This window comes from Falco punctatus, assembly GCF_963210335.1.
Source record: "Falco punctatus genome assembly, chromosome: 7".
NCBI classification, from domain to species: Eukaryota; Metazoa; Chordata; class Aves; order Falconiformes; family Falconidae; genus Falco; species Falco punctatus.
Window position 1 is genome coordinate 24,200,704 of NC_137587.1, and position 21,016 is coordinate 24,221,719.

General features: G+C 39.4%; 2 protein-coding genes across 2 annotated transcripts in view; one reads left to right on the forward strand and one right to left on the reverse strand.

The window, feature by feature from the left end:
* Positions 1-4,054: 4,054 nt before the first annotated feature.
* Positions 4,055-20,991, reverse strand: APIP (APAF1 interacting protein). Its single transcript, XM_080394985.1, has 8 exons — positions 20,835-20,991; positions 15,068-15,168; positions 12,048-12,096; positions 10,639-10,756; positions 9,437-9,572; positions 6,691-6,858; positions 6,022-6,141; positions 4,055-4,806 (listed from the first exon to the last, which is right to left on the reverse strand). The coding sequence occupies exons 1-7, from the start codon at positions 20,928-20,930 to the stop codon at positions 6,042-6,044; spliced, it is 768 nt and encodes a 255-aa protein (XP_080251111.1). The 5' UTR covers positions 20,931-20,991; the 3' UTR covers positions 4,055-4,806; positions 6,022-6,041.
* The window catches only part of PDHX (pyruvate dehydrogenase complex component X), a 50,661-nt gene continuing 50,539 nt past the window's right edge, over positions 20,895-21,016 (forward strand). Inside the window, exon 1 of the mRNA XM_080394981.1 lies at positions 20,895-20,992. The gene's annotated coding sequence lies outside the window, so the exon portion shown is untranslated. The remainder of the gene's footprint in view (positions 20,993-21,016) is intronic.

Sequence of the window (21,016 nt, forward strand, 5' to 3'; positions counted from 1 at the left end):
GCCAGTGGGCCTTTTTAGATGTTAATTTTTAAATTATGATTTCAGGGTTACAGGAAATAGGATGCCAGCTGTTCAGGAATTACGGCACTTGCTAGAGGACCTATACTGGCATCATAACTGCTTACTTTAAGTTAGAGCTCTATCTCTTAATATTTCAAGATGCTGTATTCTGCAGATTTATTTCCTTCTTGGAAAGCAAATAAGATGTTGGCTAGGAAATTAATTTTATTGGGAAATGTTGGAACTTATTTAGTTTTTTGGATGACCCACTTGAAATGGGGATTATGTCATTTTTACATAAAACTATCTATCTGGTGATACTAAACCAAGATAATTTGCTTCGATGGAGATCAAGTCTGCTGTAAATGTATAAAAATATCTAGTAGGCTTATTAGCCTACAATTCAGAAAATGATCCAGACTTAAAAATTATGGGAGTTTAGAAGCTTTAAATCATATGGGAAATTTTAATATTTTTGGTCTATGTAATCAGAGCTGAACTGTAAGAGCTTTCTGAACACTTCAGGAAACAGTAATCATTTCACAATAGTCTGTATTAGTCTGACATACATAACTAAATACATAATCATTTCATGAAAAAAAATTCATGGTTTATGAAGCCGCCAAAGCTGTGAAGTCATTGATTTCTTTGCTCAGAGTTCACACACAAACAGATGTGCGAGGAGTGTATTTAGCTCATTTCCAGGCCACTGAACGGGACTCGGAGCATCTCAGAATCCTATATGAAAGAACTTAACTGCTACCACAGAAATTTGATATTACACACAGATTTTAGAAAGGCAGCAGAGTGGCAAATTGTAGCTGGATGAGGAAGTGAGTATTTGTAATGAACATGACCCCAGAGAAATATATTTGGCATAAAATACCTTTCCTTGTGTGTGTTCTTTTGTAGTTTGTCATTATACATGCAGAACAAAACAACACCAAGTGTAAAAACATCTTTATCCTTACAAAACATCAGTGTTAGGGAATGATACAATTATGACCTATTCTGAAAGCATCATCAGAATACCACAGGAATTTGCTTTTTGCAGAAATCTAGCAGTTTAAATAACGAATTAAAGGTCACAATCAATATAGACAGTAACTAGATTTCAAGACTAAGCGGATTGTCACATAAAGAAGTATTTTCATGAGCATGCCCATAGGGAAAAAAGCTAAGGGAATACAGTCTGCTTTCCCTTCATGTCGGTTGTACCTCTGAAGTCTTGAGAATACTTAGGGATGTGTTTTGTGCTTAAGTGGAGTAGGGGAGTATGCAGCCTGTCTAAAGTCACTCTTTGATCTAAACCCCATTTTTCACTGAAATTCTTACTGCAATCCACATAGATGTGGAGTCACTGCAAAACATTTGCCACTGACAAATGAATGCCTAATAATGAAAAAAATTTATCAACACACAGTCAACAACCTGCAGTAACTTTCACAATAATCAAGGTCACCCTCCCCCTAAGGTTTAAAGGCTGCTGGTACCACACTACATACAGTAGGGAAGGAGAAAGATGCCTAGTGGTCACAAGATGCTGATCTTAAAGAAACCTGCCAGTCCGTCAGCATAGCACTACTCTTTACGCATTCTAAGATTCAGGTAGCACAAGCATTTCTGATGGGAGTTCAGAAATGAAGTCAATGGCATAAATCAGAAAATGGCCAATGCTATTCTTGCGTTCCTAAAATGCATAAGGAGATCCAGAAAAGAACTAAACACGGTTATTCCTTTAATGTAAGAATAGAACGGCAAAGATTCTGTTAAATTCACCGTAATTAACATTGGTGAGTCTTGCAGTCCAGTCATTGGGGGGAAAAAGAAGCCTATCTGAACTACATGGCTGTATCTTTAACAACTCTTCAGCTGATATTTCACTGACAGGGACAGGAAAATTTGAGAGCAAAGCTTAGGTATTTCCTGTTGAGAAAATGTGAAGCATCCCAGAGCAGTGAAGGTATGTTACCCTGGTAGATGAGTACTCAGCAAGTTTGTGACAGCAGATCTTTCTATAATGAATGATTCCTGTGGAGTAGTTACTTCATCAGTTGAGGTCTTGACATCATTTTTGACAGCTGCTGTTGGGTTGGTAGCATCAGATGCTGAACACGCTCTCTTGTGCAGCATAGAAAGACAGGCTATAACTGCTACATGTGGAGATAAGGGTGATCTGGTTGCTGACAAAGTGGCAGCATAGCAGCAACAACTCTGGTGGCCTACACCAGACTGTCCTGGCACAGGTGACCACATCTTACTGCTTAGAAACAGCTGATACCCAGCAGGTTGGATCAGGTCAGCATACACTTGGCTTATACCACCATGGCTTAACTGCAAAGGAGTTTTGTTGAAGCCCAGTGACAGACTGTTATGGGGGGACACGAATACCTACCAAGCCAAAGTAGGATGTTTTTTGTGCAAGTTCAGTACAACACAATTTCCAGTAACTAAAGAGACCAATGGCATGTAGTTCTATAATCTGTAGTCTGACATACATAACTAAAGAAAACTCAATGCTCAGTAATGGGTGAAAAGTAAGTTTCTTCCTGCCTTCTTTGTTTAGCAGAATACTTTCCACAATTCCAGTTCTTTCCAAATTATTCAGAACACCCACAGCAAAGCCCTGTCCACAAGTAGCTGAACAAGTCTGAATACTCATCCCCGTGAAATGGGGGAAGCGTCTGCCATCTCTGGCTTCAGCCATCTCCTCTTTTGCCCCAGTTCTGGTTCTGTTTGGACCCATCTCTGAGTTGATTCAATGTTTTACCAGTGGCTTAACAGGAAGCAATGTAATTGTTTTCTTTACCCCACTCCTGCAGTAGTTTTCTCTTGGGTTGAAGAGTTAATTCAAATCATAGAATCTTTTAGGTGGAAAAGACCTTTGAAATCATCAAGTCCAACCATTAACCCCGACTCCCAAGACCATCGCTAAACCATGTTGCCAAATGCATTACACATTTTTTAAACCCTCCAGGGATGGTGATTCCACCACTTCCCTGGGCAGCCTGTTCCAATCTTCAGCACCTTTCAGTGAAGAATTTTTTCCTATTACCCAATCTAAACCTCCTCCAGCCCAGCTTGAGGCCATTTCCTCTTGCCCTGTCCCTTGTTATCTGGGAGAAGAGACCTGCCCACACCTGCCTACAGCCTCCTGTCAGGGAGCTGCAGAGAGTGATAAGGTCTCCCCTGAGTCTCCTTTTCTCCAGGCTAAACAACCCCAGTTCCCTCAGCCACTCCTCACAAGACTCGTGCTCCAGACCCTTCACCAGCTCCGCTGCCCTTCTCTGGACACGCTCCAGCACCTCAATGTCCCTCTTGCAGCGAGGGGCCCAAAACTCAACACAGTGTTCGAGGTGCAGCCCCACCAGTGCCCAGTACAGGGGGACAACCACTCCCCTTGCCCTGCTGGCCACACTGCTTTGGACACAAGCCAGGATGCTGTTGGGTTCTCGGCCACCTGGGCACACTGCTGGCCCACGTTCAGCCGGCCGTCAGCCAGCACCCCCAGGCCCTTTTCCCCCAGGCACTTTCCAGCCGCTCTGCCCCCAGCCCGTAGCGCTGTGTGGGGCTGCTGTGACCCACGTGCAGGACCCGGCACTGAGCCTTGTTGAACCTGGTACAACCGGCCTCGGCCCACGGGTCCAGCCTGTCCGGATGCCCCTGCAGAGCCTGCCTGCCCTCCAGCAGGTCAACACTCCCTCCCAACTCGCTGTCATCTGCAAATTTACCGAGGGTGCACACAACTCCCTCGTCTCCATTGTTGATAAAAGATATTAAACAGGACTGGCCCCAGCAGGGAGCCCTGGGGAACACCACTGGGGAATTCACTTCAGGGAAGTTCAGAAAAGTGCCAGGGATGATGCAAGGGGAAGTGGTGGGAATGCATGGCCCCTAGCAGAAAACAAGGTCAACTGGCGCTTACCCAGTCTCAATTCACCCCTGGGACTAGAGGCTCAATACTCAATCAGAAAGTTGGTCAATCAAGGCTTAGACTGATGCCGCTGTGGGGCCATTCCAGGAGATTCCGAAAGAGGACACTAAGATACATAAATATGCAATATTGTATTTTAATGAGTAGTTTGATTAAATCTATCATAGGCTGGCTAATCACAGGTCATAACAAGCTATTGTAAAGTTGTAACAAAATCTTATTGAAAGTGAATGAATTTGAAGAGAGAAAAAACAGACAAGACCCAGAGCAGTCTCTCAGTAACAACTTCCAAAGGCATGCTATAAAATTATGTTTCCTACTCATTATAATAACAATTAAAGAGAATTTAAAAACACATATGCTACAGGCTTAACTGAAAAAAACCAACATCTATTAACATGGCGTGAATGAATTAACAGTTCAAGCAATGCTTTAAACTTTCTACCTAACTTCTAATTAAGGGGTCGTCCTCACATTTTTTCCCCAAGAATAAAGGCTACTATACCTTTCAGAAATAGAGACCTAGAACAAAGTAAATGATGTAGCAATAGAGTAGGATCAAAATAATGCAGGTTGTTGAAATCTGCATTTTTAAAGCACGCAAACAAAATGTCACATTAGATCTCCACAGCTTTTTTCACAATCTTTTTTTGCATCTGAATTTTCATTTCTCCTACTGCAGCATTTGACAGGATTCATAAATAGAAATGATTACTCAGCTTTTTTGTTTAACTGTCCTCTTCTTCTTGGATTTTTTTTTTAACAGTCAAACCTGATTGCTAACATCTGTCCATCAGCTGAGTATAACAGCTCCCCCTTCTGGTTTTAACAGCATGAGGTGGAATTGGAACTCCCATCATCACGTAAGAAATCTGTAGAGAAACAAGATAGAAGTGAAAATGTTACAAAACTAGGTATTTAGTCATAAGAAATAGGCAAAGGAATATTAATGCCACTACATTAGCCCAACCTATTCAGTTTCAGGGGCTGAGGAGCAATTTTAGAATGGTTCTCATAGGCCATGAGGTAGTTCTGTGTAGGCGAGGTAGCCAGTGTGTCTTCATCACTCTGTGTAGTGGCAGCACTCCAAATACCCGTTCATGCAGAGACTCCCTTGACAGCAAGCCTCCTGTCCCACTGCTTCCTCCTCTAGTGTGGCCATAAAGGCTAAAGATCCAAGTACTTGTCTGTTCTGGGCTCATGCTGCCTGAGCAGCCTTTTCTCATCTCTTCTGATGCAAATGTGGTGGGTGGAGAGGATTATTTCATGGGCTAACTGTGCCCTAATTTAGCCTATCCTGTTTAATTAGACCACCATTTTGGCCTAGCAACTCCTATGTAATCTGGCTACTGGTATCTTGCTTAAATTTTCAGGAAGAAGTGTCCCAGACTCTGAAACGTTACCCTACCCCTGTGTTTTGCCATACTGAGCTGTGTATTGCTTACATGAGAATTGTTTCAGGGATCCTTCATGTAAAGTACTGCATGTTCACATTATCTATGTGCTTTTACTTTAAAATACTTGTTATGAAAACCTTCAAAACGTTGATCATTTCTACATTAGAAAACAAAACTTTTTAATAAATTGCTGTATGAGGTAAACAGGTGACACTGATCAATGAATCAAATTGCAATCGGCCATTTCTGCAGAAGGAAAAAAACCCAGCCAACCCACCATGTAAGTAATACTACTGAGACAGACTGAATTCAAACCTGATCTTGCAACAACAAACCGGGTGTTCAGGCACCTCTGTACAGATTAGCTTACTAGGCTGGGGTCTTTTTTCTCCATTGGTTTTTTCTGGTAATACTTGATACAATTTTGTTTTAAAAAGCAACTGCACCCCATGCTGTACATAGGTGCTAAAATATGCACAGGACATACTTCACTATGAACACATATCTTTTTGTTCCATTGTGTGGTAAAGCAGCATTATTTCAGGCGTAGATGCAACTGCAGTGGTAATGGAGCAGACTGGGGGAGATGTGCAATACTGAAGTTTCCCCAGGTGGGAAAGCAGACTGAAGTGATGGTGTCATCTGTAGCCTCTCCCTCCAAACAGATCATCTTTACAGATAAACTCACACCTGAATATATATGTTGTCATTTACAAGATCCCGTTTTCTCCTGCTGGATGTTTTGAAGGATCTAGCCCATGCAGCTTCATCTGCACTGCGATGTCAAACAAGTAATCATAACATTCACACCTAAAATCAAAAGGAAAAAACAGTGAAATGTAAAGTAAGGCTCAAGTCTTGCCATGTTTTATGAGAATAGTTTTCTTCCTTGAGCTCTACATCACCAATGCGACAATCTGACTGGACAGCTCTATTGTAATTTATTTCTGTTCTTGCAGCATGGAAAATGCCGAGCATTTTTGTTGTATGATCCTGATTTCCTGCATTCCCATCAGCACATGAAGATGTAAATTCCAAAAATGGGTCTAGGGAAGACTATACAAACGGTATTGGCAGGTGTCATATAAAAGCAGAGATTGCCTGCAGGTTTCATGAGGAGGGACTTGTCCCTATGAAAGGAAAATATTGGCAACTGTATCAGCCAGCATTGATACAAAAGCAAAACTAAGCAGTGGAATCTTGGATGAATGCATTTCCAAAAGCTCTCTATACATTCAGTGAGGCCAGAACTTAATGTTCTGAATTATTGTCCATGGGTTGGAAATACACAAGACATTAAGGTCATTAAGATTTTGAGGTATAATGGCAAAAGATATCATATTCCTACGTTGTACTCACATTGTTTTGGCTTTTTCCCATGTTTCTCCCCACACGTAAACTCCATGACGTCTAACCAATACAGCACAAGAGTCTGGATATTTTTCCAGAGCACGTGCCATTCTTTCCTTGAGATCCTTCTCTTCTGGTGTATTCTCAATAATGGGAACCACTAGCGTATCATCATATCTAAAAGAAAAAAATGTTCATGTATTTAAAAAAATGCTGTGTTTGGATGTATGAAGCTTTTCCCTAAGAAAGAGATTCTCCTTTGACCATGTGAAGGTGTTAACAAATTCTCAACACTAGTGATTTTATGCTCTTCTTTTGTGAGTCATGCTGTAACATAAGAACTCTCAGGAACATCTCTCACTCCCAAACGTACACTATGCTGGCAATACCTGAGCTACACTTGAGGCACAAAAAGAAAGTAATACTTTAATGTATTAGGTGTAGCTGTTTGTTCACATATCACTTTGTAGTTGGGTCTCTTTACAACTTTCTCAGACTCTTTATCCTGTATTGGCATCACTTACAAGCTTTATCTCAGACTAAATTATTTAAAAGAATCACATCATGAAGAAGGAAATGAAGCTGTTTGCTGCAGAGCAGAAAAAAATAATTTAGGTAGTCCAAAAAGCCCCTGGAAATAAGATTGTCCTGCTAAGGCATATAAATAGAAAGTAGAGTCAACACATGAAAAATAAATACTCTGATGGAGTCATTGGTGGGCTATATGTGATCTTAAGAGAGCCTGAGAACCCCAGTTCCAAAGACAAGATGATGCATGTTACTCAGTGGAACTTGCCTAAGAGTTTCTTCTGAAGGAGGACTGGGATATTTGGCATTGTTTGAAAGTTAATTAACACTGGCAGAAACTTGTTTAATTTTAATAAGTCCCCAGTTCAGGTTCAGATTTATCATTGAGATCACAGATATTTCATGAGTGGATCCTAGTTGTACTTTTATAAAACACAGAGAGAAAGCAATAGTAAAAATAATACATCTTGTATTTCAAATCAGAAAATTAAAGTCTCATCCCTTACAGTTTTCAATGCTGATGCTTTCCCAAGGAAGTAGTATGAAAATAGTGATGAAGAAACTTAAGTGTTTGTTGAAGGTTTACTTTAAATCTTACACATTCTGATCATTACAATTAGATTTAGAGTGGGCTATTAGTGAGGCCAAATGAGCTAAGGCATTGGTTTCCTAGGTTCTGCTTTCTACTTGGATGAGAGTTTGGAAGCAGGTATAAATACCATAACTGATTTCTAATCATAACCGTAAGCTTTTTATCAAAAACTAATACCTATAATACTCAAAAGAAGATTATGAATGAGTTATTACTTGATATTTCTTTAGTTTTATTGAAATATAAGCTGCCTACATTTAGCCAAACCGTCATATAAAATCTCAGGACAATCTGAGACTTTCAAAGCTATTTACTACAGATCTAGTTCTCTCTACTGAAGTCAAATGTAAAAGTATTCTGGCATCACTGGTAAGACATTTAGGTCAACAAATACTTCTGATTATTCTGTCTGTAGCACTTTCCTGGATAGCTTCCAGAAAAGGTTTCTGAAATTAGAAACAATATATCGTTGATCCCTTTTTTGAAAGTTCCCATTCTGTACTATCAAATTCCTTCTATCAATGGGGAGCCTTGTGTGAGGCAAGACAGTGGAATCAGTCTAGTATGGATGAGTATGTACTTAGGAGCCATGTAATCTGGAGCTTTGACTTCTTTAGTTTTTCTGGTAAATTAACAGGATGAAATGGGACAATTCAGAGATATGGAACCCAATAAATATAATGTCTCCTGACTAACATTTGGGAATGTTTGAGAATTCAAAACGTATATACAACAAGAAAATAGTTTTGGACTTTAAATTTTAAAGTCAGTGTTGTTACACATTTCAATATAAGGGGCATCTTGCCACATTAAAAATACAAATGCTCATGCTGGCCAGAGAGTAAAGCTGGCAAGTCAGCCAAAACTGCATAAAATATGGCCAGGTGTAAAATCACATGCCAGACACATGGCTTGCTCCCTTGCAAAGGGCAATAATTAGTTACAGAAGTTAACATCAAAAAAGTGGAAAGAATTTAGCATTTCAATTTTTCATCTAATTGTCACATATTATATAAATGCTTTTTGCGGATCCCAATTCAACACACTGTGGGTGGAGTCCTCAAAACAAGCCATCACACATAATTTGGAATAACTCAGCACTTACCTCAGAGCTCATCCTTGAAAAGTAATAACATTATCTTTAATGAGCTGTTTATTCTGAGTTTTCTTTCAAAGTCTGTCAAGTAAAATCTGAAATCCTGTACTCTTTTAACATGCCCTAAACTAGCACATGTAGTGGTATGTGAAGTCCACCCAAATGTAGTTTGCACATTTTCAATGCAACCTAATGTTGGCTGGTTTCAGTTTCAGTTTAACATTCTATAGATGTGTTAACATTATCTGTTCTTGAGATATTTGTCAGGATATAACTCTCTATTTGGCTTGATTCTGTAGCTCAACAGACCACAGTAGCCCTGACACTGCAAGACTTTATCTCAGACCTCTTCCACAGGCTTGCAGGCTTTTAATGGAAAGCCAATGACTGATTTAATGTAGAAGTCTTTTTACTTCTTTTTCCTAATACTTTATATTACACACTTTGATGTACATAACTCAAATGACTTGCCATCTATTTATATTGCTGAAAACAAATGATCAGATAGCGTGCCTCTTTTCTTAAACATAGAGAAGTACCGGTAATAGCCTCCTGAAGTACACTTCTGGATTCCTTTTATCATCTCCTGATGGGTAATAATGAACTCACTCCCTGGGTAAAGAAGGGTAGCCATAACAGCAGCCTTGGAATGAGTATGGATCACTGCACCTGCCCCTAGGAACAGAAAGAGGAGAATTTTTTTTTTTTCAGAATTTTAAAATGTGTTTATTAAGAGAATCTTATTCACCTACTTGATTAATTTCCTTTGGCTAGCCATCTTAGCAAATGGTCATCTACTTTATTACAGGAAAAAAACCACAGCAACCTAAATAAAGGTATGACATAATTCCTCATCCTTAAAGGATAATTATAGATTGTCTTAGGACACCAGTGTTAACCCACAGTTAGTGACAAATTCCAGGAGATAAACTACTTGCAAAAATTGAAGGAGAAACACTACTGGTACATTCCTTTACATACTGCAATGACTGAAACACTCTATTAATTCAAAAACTTATTTGTGAGATGAAAGTTTAAAGACTTTTACTTTCTTTTTAAGCTAATACTCTTCTTCGATTATCCACTGATTCTCTGAAAAAAATATTTGTTATCTTTTTGTGTTATCATGGAAAGATAGGTAGATAATAATTATAATTTACTTTTAAAGTTGCAGAGTTGCCAAAGATATGAAACGAGTTTTCCTTGGGTACACATGTATGCTTCTTGTGCAGGAAGATCAGAACAAACTCCCTAAATCATTTCTAAAGTAACAGATGTAAATCTTACACAACAGCAAGAGCTCTCTTTACTGTCCACCTGCAAAAGAAAAAAATCAAACTTTTTTCACCTACCTGTAATTTAGAACCTTTAATCACAGCCAATGGTTGCAAAGGGATCTAAACCAGTTGCTGAATAGGCAAAACTACTGGGACCAACCTGCTGTAAACCCCCCACCTCCTCCCACAACCTACTAATACACAGCACTAAAAATTACTGCCAAAAGGATGGCCACAGGTATAACTACCTGAGAAGATTAAAATGTAAATGACACACACACAGGATGTTACCATGAATTACCTTCCACTGTTCATACTCTTTTACAAATAATTTATTTTATATAGTTTCATGTTTATTTCACTGTAACTTCCATGTCTAATGAATATGGTATTGAATATTAATTCTGTGGATGTGTGTGTTCAGTGTTCTAGTCATCACTGAACTAAACCCATTTGCTACACACCTCTCATAGTGTAGGCATTCATAAAAAGAGGTGTGCACTGGCTTTTCTTCAGTTTCTTGTGTGGTGGAGGACCACTGATGTCCCGTTCGTTCATGTCACAAACAAACATATCTTCTGGCTGTAACAAAGAAGGAATTATTTTGACCTGTGATGACCTGAACAGTTTTGTTTTCTTTCTAGGGAGACAAATACATACACCATAATTTTAACTTTGTGGAAGTGCTGTAACGCACCACATTTATTCTAGCTTCTAATACTATTTACTGACATTGTGTAATGTGAATTAATGTCAGGTACTTTTTTCATTCAGACCGCTGCCAAGCAGATATTTGTAAAACTAAGTTTTTCTTGGAGAGGAGGCAGCCTGTATCTAAACAACAGACAACAGATCAAAAGGAAAAATAGTAACTGATTCAAAAGAAATGTAGATGTACTTTTCCTTCCCCCCCTTTAAAGAATCAATAATGGACATAAATTAAACCTACACATAATATATTCAACTTGTAGAACTATTTTTTTAAACCTTGCTTTTAGTAGCTTTACATGATTGGTACCTTTGCATCAATCAGCTACTCATAACAGTACAAAGAATTGTTCAGAGCAGCAATAAAATGTTCTTCTTTAATGTTATTTTAAAAATCAGCAGGAAATACAGTTGCAAGAGATTTCCTTACTGTGCTCAATCCACTACTACTGCTAGCAAAGAACAGACCATCACAGTCTTGCCATGTTATGCCTTTGCCTGCTTTACTTGCTAACATCCTCAGCAAGCACTGCTGTGAAACCCCAAGTTTCTATCAGTGAAGAGATTCTGTTCACTTCTCATTGTATTTACCCTCATTTATATAAAACAACAAAGCCTTTCCACATATTACTCTACTCTGGGGAAGTTCCTGGTGTCATAAAATAGTTACCATTTACCATTCTCCCCTCCACTTATATTTTGGGTTTTTTTTGGAAAGGAGACAGACAGGCACAGTCACCTTTTCATGGGGAAAGCCCATCTATTTACTGCGAATATCAAGAGAAAGATTTGTAATCACTAAAATGAAAATAGAGATGAGGTGTTAATGTTAATTACCTATGTGCCAAAGTAACTTGAAACTGTAGCCAGACAGTTATAAAGCCATTCAAGCTTGACAAAGCTGGACTTTAGTAACGTTTGAATCTCACAGTTGTCTGTGTTAATTTAAAGCAAAGAGATCATCACGAGTAATCTACACTGCTCACTGAAACACATGTTGGCTTGCTATGCTAGTGGAGTACTGGGCAGAATCTTCAGTTGTTTCGATAAGGAACTCAACAGTATAATAAGTTTCTAACTTTACATATGGAAAAATGAAACTCTAAACAAAGGTACTTTCATCCTTCTCAAGATGAGCTTTGACGTGAAATACAGTTCAGCATACCTGTATTCTTTCCTTTTGCACTCCTGAAGGAGCGATGTAGATTTCATTCCTAAGAAAAGTTACAGACAGGGAAAATGGATAAACAGGTTTAGAGCTTTTGATCCACTGAAAAGGAAATGGCAAATCTAGCCCTTCATAATTTAGTGACTTTCTTGCTCCTTCCATACATTTACATGTAGATGGTTTTCAAAATAGAACTGAATCATAGAAGGGCATACGAAATCTGTAACTTGCCGTGGTACAAAACCGCGCTTTCAACTTGACAAAGAGATATGAAACGTGTACGAAGTGCAGCCTTATTTTCCTACAAACACACAGCCTCCCCCTGCAATAATTCCAACTCAAATCCCCAGAATTCAGAATAAAAGTGGAACAAGAGAAATTGCAAGTGGACATCAATCTATGACAAAGCAGGTGACAAAACTATTACTTAAAAATTCCCAGACTACTGATAAACAGTATTAATTATCCATAGTATTCTACAATGTAAATACTTCTGGGGGTTTGTTATAACTGTGTAGTTTAAGTTTTTAACGCATTTATGTATTTCTTTGTGTTGATGAAAAGATAACAGCAATGCAATTAAATGCCTACAATTCAAGTAGAAGTGCATCGCTTCTTGCAAGGTTTACATGAACTAACACTATAAAAAACTGATTTAAATTACGATGATTTTAAGATGACATCTAAAATATTTTCAATAATAGCAAAAAAATTTATCAGATTATCTCTCTCAATTGTAACCACTATTCAGTTTCAACAGTAACATACTAAATTCAGGAGCACAGAGACATCTAGTGAATAATTAGTCAAGTTACAGATATATTTCTGGACAAGAGCACTTAGAAGAGCAACGAAACTGGTGAAGAGTCTAGAGAATAAGTTTTATGAAAAACAGCTGAGGGAACTGGGGTTATTTGGTTTGGAGAAAAGGAGGCTGAAGGAAAACCTTACTGCTCTCTACAACTACCTGAATGGAGTTTGTAGTGAGGTGCGTGTTGGCCTCCTCTTCGAAGTGGCAAGTGATAGGATGGAACAGCCTCAGTTTGCACTGGGGAGGTTTAGATTCGGTATTAGGAAAAATTTCTTCACTGAAAGGTTTATCAAGCATTGAAGCAGGCTTCCTAGGGAGTGGTTGGGTCACCAGCCCTGGAGGTATTTACAAGATGTTTAGGCATGGCTCTTAGGGACATGGTTTAGTGGTGAACTTGGCAGCGTTAGGTTCATGGTTGGACTTGATGACCTTAAGAGCTTTTCCAACCTATATGATTTTAAGATTCTAACTCTTCCAAAACCACAACTTTTAAGGCGATGTATTCTTCATAGTAGTAAAATGGCTGTGAAGCACATCAAAACGTGGCTTTATCATATTTGTAGGTTTTAACATTCATGAATTAACACTGCCAATACTGCATTAATTTAGTCTTACTTCCTTTACATAAGCAAGTTGATTGAGAATGCAACGCATTGAAAACCCAAGTGATAATTTGGTTACTAATGAAAGACATGCATTTTTTAAAACATTTTTTTTATTTTTTAGAAATTAATCACAAAAGGAAAATCTGATTATGAAATACAGTCTTTGAAATACAGCACATCTGACAAAGAATTCTAGATACATTTTTAATATACTATCCCATGTCCAAATTGGCATTTTTGTTGAGTAGCAGATATGAACTGCACAGTGAGTACTGCTGAGTAGGATTACCTGGTAAGACCAGCTGTTAGAATTTCAGTCAAATTTTAATTTTCTTTCACTATTTCCTATATAACAATGCTAAGCTAGTCTGATGTCTGCCTGATAGCTATTGATTTTGAAACAGATACTGTTACTATACATATAAAACAGTACAGCCACATAGATTACTATTCCTAGACCACGTACAATATTGGTATCAACTCAAATATGTATTTCAGTGTAGTCTGACCAACCAAGTTATAGAACTGATGAGGAAAATTGTACTACTGTGTCAGTGTATTCTCTGTTGATGCCATTGTCTTGCACAACCAAAACGAAATGCACTGAAATGATGGAGAAAATAGGTTACATTTAGCTACTGATGAGAAGTTAGCGCTAGAAAGATCTTTCCATAGACAAAGAACTTCGGAAACAAGAATCAACCCTCTTATCATTCCTCTCATTATTATTATTGCGACTGCTTTGCTTGCAAAATCAAGAAAGGAAGTGGAATGACCTGCACAAAGCCCCATTAGAACAGCACAAGTACTAGCATTTAGAGGCTTCATATATATATGGCATGTATTTGAATAGCAATGGCTGTTTGCGTCTGCATACAAGTATATGTCAGAAAAATGAGAACAGACACTTTCAAGGGTCACAGCACCTGTGACTGGGGACAGAATTGCAGGCGCTGTGCAAGGTCTTTTGCAGAATGAGGACTTCTCTTTTTTCAGTGGCCACTGAGAGGAGCTCTGCCTCCGTTAAAATAATGGAAAGTATGAACAGGGGGAGCCGAGCAAAGCAAAGAGGTGCTCCTTAGTAGTGGATACGCACAAAAAGCTGTTTTGCTGTTCCCTGTCCTGCTTTAATTGTATCTGTTAAGAATATCTCCTTAGAAGTTACCCCAGTAGAACAGTAATTTTCTTCTTAAAGGATATGTCTTGCCTGCAAAATGTCTAGAGGGGGATTCACATCGTTCAACCACAGGCAGCTGAAAGCCATGTGCCTGATGTAATCCACTCTGAATTCCATAGTCAATGAAATGAAAAAGGGAGAATGCATTGTTCCTTAAAGACAATTAATCTACCTTAAACAAAGATAGGAAAAAGACAGAAAAAAGTCGTCACACTCTGAAGCTGGCTCTTTCCATTGAAGAGACTAAAATGACTACTTCAGGCTAGCCACCTCCCTTCTATATGGTTAAATTTGGCATACTGTTCATTTCACCCTCTATTTTCTTGCTTGCTCTTGACTTTCAAACATTTTTCATGTAACTGAAACACTCCCACCGACTACTAAACACAGCCACCGTCTCTCTCTTTCTTCCATCTTTACTTACCCATGTTTCAAGCTGATTCCTCCACCAGTTCCTGTTACCCAGCCTAAACCATAAAACAGTCTACAAAGCTCAGGGATAAGATTTCTTGGATGTAACTTGTCCTAAAAATAAAAGTGATAAATTAAAAAACATCAGAAGCATCACAAAACTAAGAATTTAAATTCTGAAACTGAGTTTAAAGGGGTAGTATAATCATACTGCAGTATGACAGTCTAATTTATACTTATGAACTTGTTACAAAACGACTGCGTGTTTGCACAATGCCCCTTACAGTTTGCAGGGGCCATTCACACCTTGAAATGAACAAATAGAACTCCCAAATAAAATGCGTCTGATTAACCTTCACAGGAAAGGTCTCATCTCAAATTTATTAGAGTGCAGTGGACCATAGGTATTACACCAGCAAGATTAAGTCATAGACTAATGACACAAAAAAATAAAACTAAATGTATCTAACATTATCCATTTTTAAAAGCTCAACTAGTATTTTTTCCCATTGAATCAGTTTTCTGAAGGTTTATTTTGCTTGATTTAAAACATTTCAGTAGAATAGATTTTATTAGTTCTGTTGTATCGTATTTTAAATAGCAGTGAAAAATGCCATAGAAAACAGGCAAATTGTTTGATGAACTTCAAGTTCCTACATTTTTGCAACATGAGGTTACCTCACATGCAGTTTAGCCAGAAGGCAAACTGCACTGTTTTAATCTTTCAGAAGTAAAAGTTCTTACATTTTTCCATATTCCATGGTTTACTAGATCAATAAATATATCTATATCTATCTAGTAACCAAAGCTTACCTATAGTGTCAGAGATTCATTCATAGTTAATCTAAAACCGAATGGCTTTAGAGTACAAGCCAAAACTATTTATTGGAAATCCTAAACATTACTCTGCACTGAACATATAAAACTAAGAAAGCTACATCTAACAGGTCTTTGGTAAGTGAGTACTACATTGGAAAATTAAAAATTCGGGATGCTGGAATCATTTACATGAGAAATATAACCAGTATACACAGAGAAAGCCGTGAGATGCTACTTTTCATACTGTGTGCTTGAATTCATGCATCTGTATGTTATCTTGAGTATTTCTTTTAGCTTATCTGAGAGCATAAAAAGCCAGTCTTCCCACATTTACCCCTAAAAATAAAAATGATTTGTGCTTTCACAAAGATCCTGACACAACTGAACCCATCAAGTAAGGAATTAAACAGTACAGAAGCAGAGCCGTGATTGTATTTATCTCTCCGGGATAGAGTAAGATTTCCACCTACATTACCACAGTAATACAGCTGGTTTTGTTTCTTACATGGGTGTGTGACAGAAATCAGCAATTAATCACCACATGTGTGCTCCTTGCATTGTTTTCAACAGAAAAATGGATTAGTTTTAGGAAGGCTAAACCTTTAGCTCACCAAATACAGTAGCCCTCTACTGCAGCCAACTCTCACATAATTCTTTTCATATACATTTTAAGTCTGATCAAGTACTTGGAACTTGAATTTAATAGTGTAGCACCATATTCTTTGACGGCACTTGTTTCTGAAGCAATTAGCTTTAAAGAACTGGGATTCAGTTCAGAAGCTATTGTTGCCTGCTATGATTTTGTTTCTATTATTTACAGTGTCTTAATATATTAAAAATGTTTATTCAAGTGATAGAAACAAGACTGTAACCAGTACTCCCAGAAACTTACGTAAGAAGTTAAGATTTTTAAAGCACCACGAACCTTTACCAGTTCACTTCACCTGCCTGAAACAAACAGAACACCACATACAAGAGCATATGAAGGCAAAAGACCCCAGGCCAAATATGCAAACCTCTATATTTACAGTGAAAAAGCTCTGAAATCTTCCCCATTCACAAGCTGAAAATGAAACCACTGCTTTCCAGCTCTTTGCCACTGAAATTAGTAATATATATCAAGTATGCTCGGAGTAATTAAGCATTCCTCAAATACTAATGACTCTGAAATGTACTATGAATCTGAAAATATTCACCCATGTGTCATATGTTTACAAATACAAACCAAGCACATACTATGTGCAACTCACAGGTCCCTGTTTTGTTGTTCTGATTTATTTATACAGAATTAATGGCTTTACATAACTTTTATCTATTCACTTGTCATGAAACGAAGTCCCACAGTATCCTCTTTTGACTCTTACTCAAAATTACATCACTGTCTATTTGTAACCTATATATTACACCAACATTTTTCATTTCAAATAAAAATTATGTCTTTTCTACCTTTGATGGAATAACCTTATATTTACCAGGTTTATAATGCTATTATTTATTGAATGTACACAGCCTTAAAAACCCTCAGTTATAACACTACCACAGTTTCATATTTTCCTGTTTGATGAATCTAGACATTTACCGAAAAATTCATACTCACGGGAGAACGTGAGTGCTTTTCAACACTCTAAACCATTAAAAAGAATTTTTAAAAGTTCAAATTCAGAAGCTACTTTCACCAAGAATGTATGAAAATAAACATAATCAAGGAATTTTTACTATTTCTCTGAAGAATTCCAGGATTATAAATCAATCTTCAGAGTTTAACAGTATTTTTCCAAGATCAGTGGATACTGGTTATAACCATAAATTACCTAAACAAAAATACTACTATATTTCACATTTAAAAATCACTGATAATAAAAATGATGATTCTTTCCATTAACTAAAAAAGAGTACTTGCTGTAATAAGCCTGGGAGTGAATGTGTGAAAGCAGTAGGCAAGTCAACAGGATTACTCTGTCAAATCTCAGTTAGCAGTACTTTTAAATCTGGTTTTGAAGTTGGACTACAGGTGCTGTTGGTTATCTTTCTTTACCTCTCTAATTCAGGATCTGGCCCACTAGTTTTCTGATACAGCTAACATGAACAATTCAGTTTCTTTGCTGCTATGCTGTTACCATCTTAGCCCAAGTTTCTACACGTTGTTAGGTATGAAGGAAAACTTGACAAATTTCCATGAACTTTTTTCAATCCATTAAATAATTCTTTTGAAAACATTTTTGCTGGTAACTTTCTAAACAGAAAGTATTCACTGAAAATGTAGAATATTTCCTACAGTAAAATATTTTCAAAAAATTATTACTGAATTCTGCAAGACTGGTTGCTCAAGGAAAATTAGCTTTCTCCTATTTTATTCAAATTACTGTCTCTAATGTGATTTAAAAAACAAAATAAAATGAACCCACCCTCCCAATGCAAAATTCCACAAAACAATGGGGATCTAATATCATGGAGATCAAAGTGGACCCAGACTACTTGTGGAATGAACACATGTGTAAAAGTTTTGGGGATAATTTTCAGAAAGTGTAAAACTGAACTACAATGTGGACATTTCCAGATATTACAGTAAATAAGCAGTGCCTGAAATATGTATCTCCCTTTCATAAATTGCTTAGAAATCATGCATTTTCCTCACCAATAAGCACAGACTGCATGAAATCATACTGTTGATATGTCATACTGCCAAGTACTAAATAATGATGAGGTTTCTCTGAACAGCTGTGTAGTGATAAGTTTGATGTGGAAAAACAGATATACGCTACCCTGTATACATAAAGTACTGTTAATAAGCTGATAGATTTCTGTTTAAAATCTCTTTAGCATAGAAATGGATCAAATCAACTTTTTTAAAGGATCGTGACATTATTTTTGCTATTTTGGTTTATTTTCTGCAACACCTTTAGTACCACACAAGGATTCTATAATGCAAAAAAGAGGGGGTTTTAGGTGAAAAAAAGCAATAATGGTAAGGAAGAGAGAGGAAAGCAATGTGGTGACGGTTCCTACTCTACTTAATAGCCTCAGACTGTCAGTTTTTATAGCAAGTACAGACCTCCAACTGAAACCGATCATTTATGGTGTGCCTTTTTTATGTTTTGATTTTTTTATTACAACAATTAGAAGCTTTAATAGTTTTTTTTTTTTTAAATGACAAGCGATCAGCTGCTCCACTGCTCAGCTTAGTCATTTAGGCCCGTGAAAGAAACTTCCCAAGAGAAATGTTTGTTTAGTAGCAGAAACCTACATTGGTGGAGGGTATTCTGCTAACACCCATGGAATAAAGAGAACAAAAGCAAAAAAATAAGTAGCACATACCAAAACTGGTAGGCAGGTAGTTACTTAGTACCGATACTTTTGCTGAAACGTTAAGAAACAACGTGGTGGTGTCACTGTTCTCTCCCCCCACCCCGAAACCACAGTGACTCTGAAGTTGAAGACTGAGTGATCCTTGATGGTCTAAAGTAAGACCGTAAGACTCAAGCAAAGGGGAAGCAGGCTTTTGTGAGCCCCTCAAGATTGTCTCCTGGTCCTTAGAATCACAGCAAGCAGAAGCTTTGCCTAATGCAGCCTCTCGGAACAGACAGACCACTTGCACCTTGTTGCAGTTGCTATAGGGGGTTGTTATGCCACAGAAAAATGCTTCCAGTTGGCATCGGACTCGCAGAACCGGGTGTGTGGAGGCAGTGGCAGCAGCGTGGGAGAAACAGGCACGGGTGCAAGCCAGCGGCAGTGGTTCTGAGGCAGGAGACAGGGAAGGTGAAGTGATGGAGATGGTAGCCTGGGGTAAGTTTGACAAGGTTTGGAAGCTTCTACTTTAACATCATCTTTAAAACCTCCAATGACAGCGAGTCACAACCTCCTCAGGCAACCTGTTTAACTGTCCCTGGTTAGAAATATTTGCCTAACGCCTAACCTAAACCTTGCTTGCTGAAACTGAAGCTCGTTATCTCATACCAAACAGTTACGGACCTAAAGACAACATTCCTCCCTTTCATCTCTGTGACATTTTACATACTAAGCCAATTCCATCTGCTCCTCTTCCCACCCACCTCCCCCTTTTCTTTGACTAAGCGCATTCCTTCCCGACAGAGCAGTTATCTAACCTGCCGCTGATTCTCATCTCTCTGTTGTGGGTCCACATTGTTCTCGAGGCTTGGGCTGGTCTCTTGACCAGTTCCACATACAAACTGGGCAGGTATTGCAAACCTTGCCCAGGAGATGCTCCCGTACGCTGTAGGCCAGGGGTCCTCAAACTTTTTAAGCAGGGGGCCGGCGCGCGGATGCAGTGGCAGGCAGCCATCTGCGGCTGCTTGGTTTCCCCCCCAGCCCCCGGCGGGGGCGGGGGGGGGGGTGTCTGTAAATACCGGGGGCCGGACTGAGGACCCCTGCTGTAGGGCAACGTTTGCTTCACGTGATGGAGCGCAGCACTACCGGCTGACGCTCGGGCTTATGGTGGTGAACGGCCACCAAACAACAGAAAGCTGCCAACCATCAAACACAGAAAAAAAACCCAAAAAACAAACCTAAACCAAACCTGAACTCCTCCTCGGTTACCATATATTAAAAAAAAAGGCCACAAGTCCTGTAATTGCGGCCAGACTGTCAGCTGGCACGTTCTGGGACGCGTAGTAAGTTTGGGAACACCTCTATGCCCTCTGCTAATTAGTAACTACGAAGGTTACTAGCTAATTGCTACGGTCGCAAGAACAGCCTCAGCAACCGCAACCCGCAGTGCCTCCGTGCCTGCAGCCCGCGCCCGGGGCGACGCCGGCAGGGCCGCTGCCGATCGCCGTGCCGTGCCGTGCCGCGCCGCTGGGGCAGCCCCTCCGGCCGGCGGGGAGCGGCGGGGCCGGGCCCGCATGGCGCAGATGGCGGCCCCGCGCCGCCGGAACGGGACGCTGCCCCAGGACCGGGCGCGCGCCCCGCCCGCCCCCGCGACGCCCGCGCGCGGCCCCCGTTACCTGCGCGGCATCGCTGGCGCGGGCCGCCATGGCGCCGGGCGACGCGGGGGTCCTTCGGCGGGGCCGCGCGGGTGCCTGCCCCCAGCGGTGGGGCATCGGCCCGAGCGGGACCTGCCGCGGGCAGCCGGGCTGGGTGGCGAGACCAGGCGCCGCGCCAGGTCGGGAGGGGAGGGCAGGGCAGG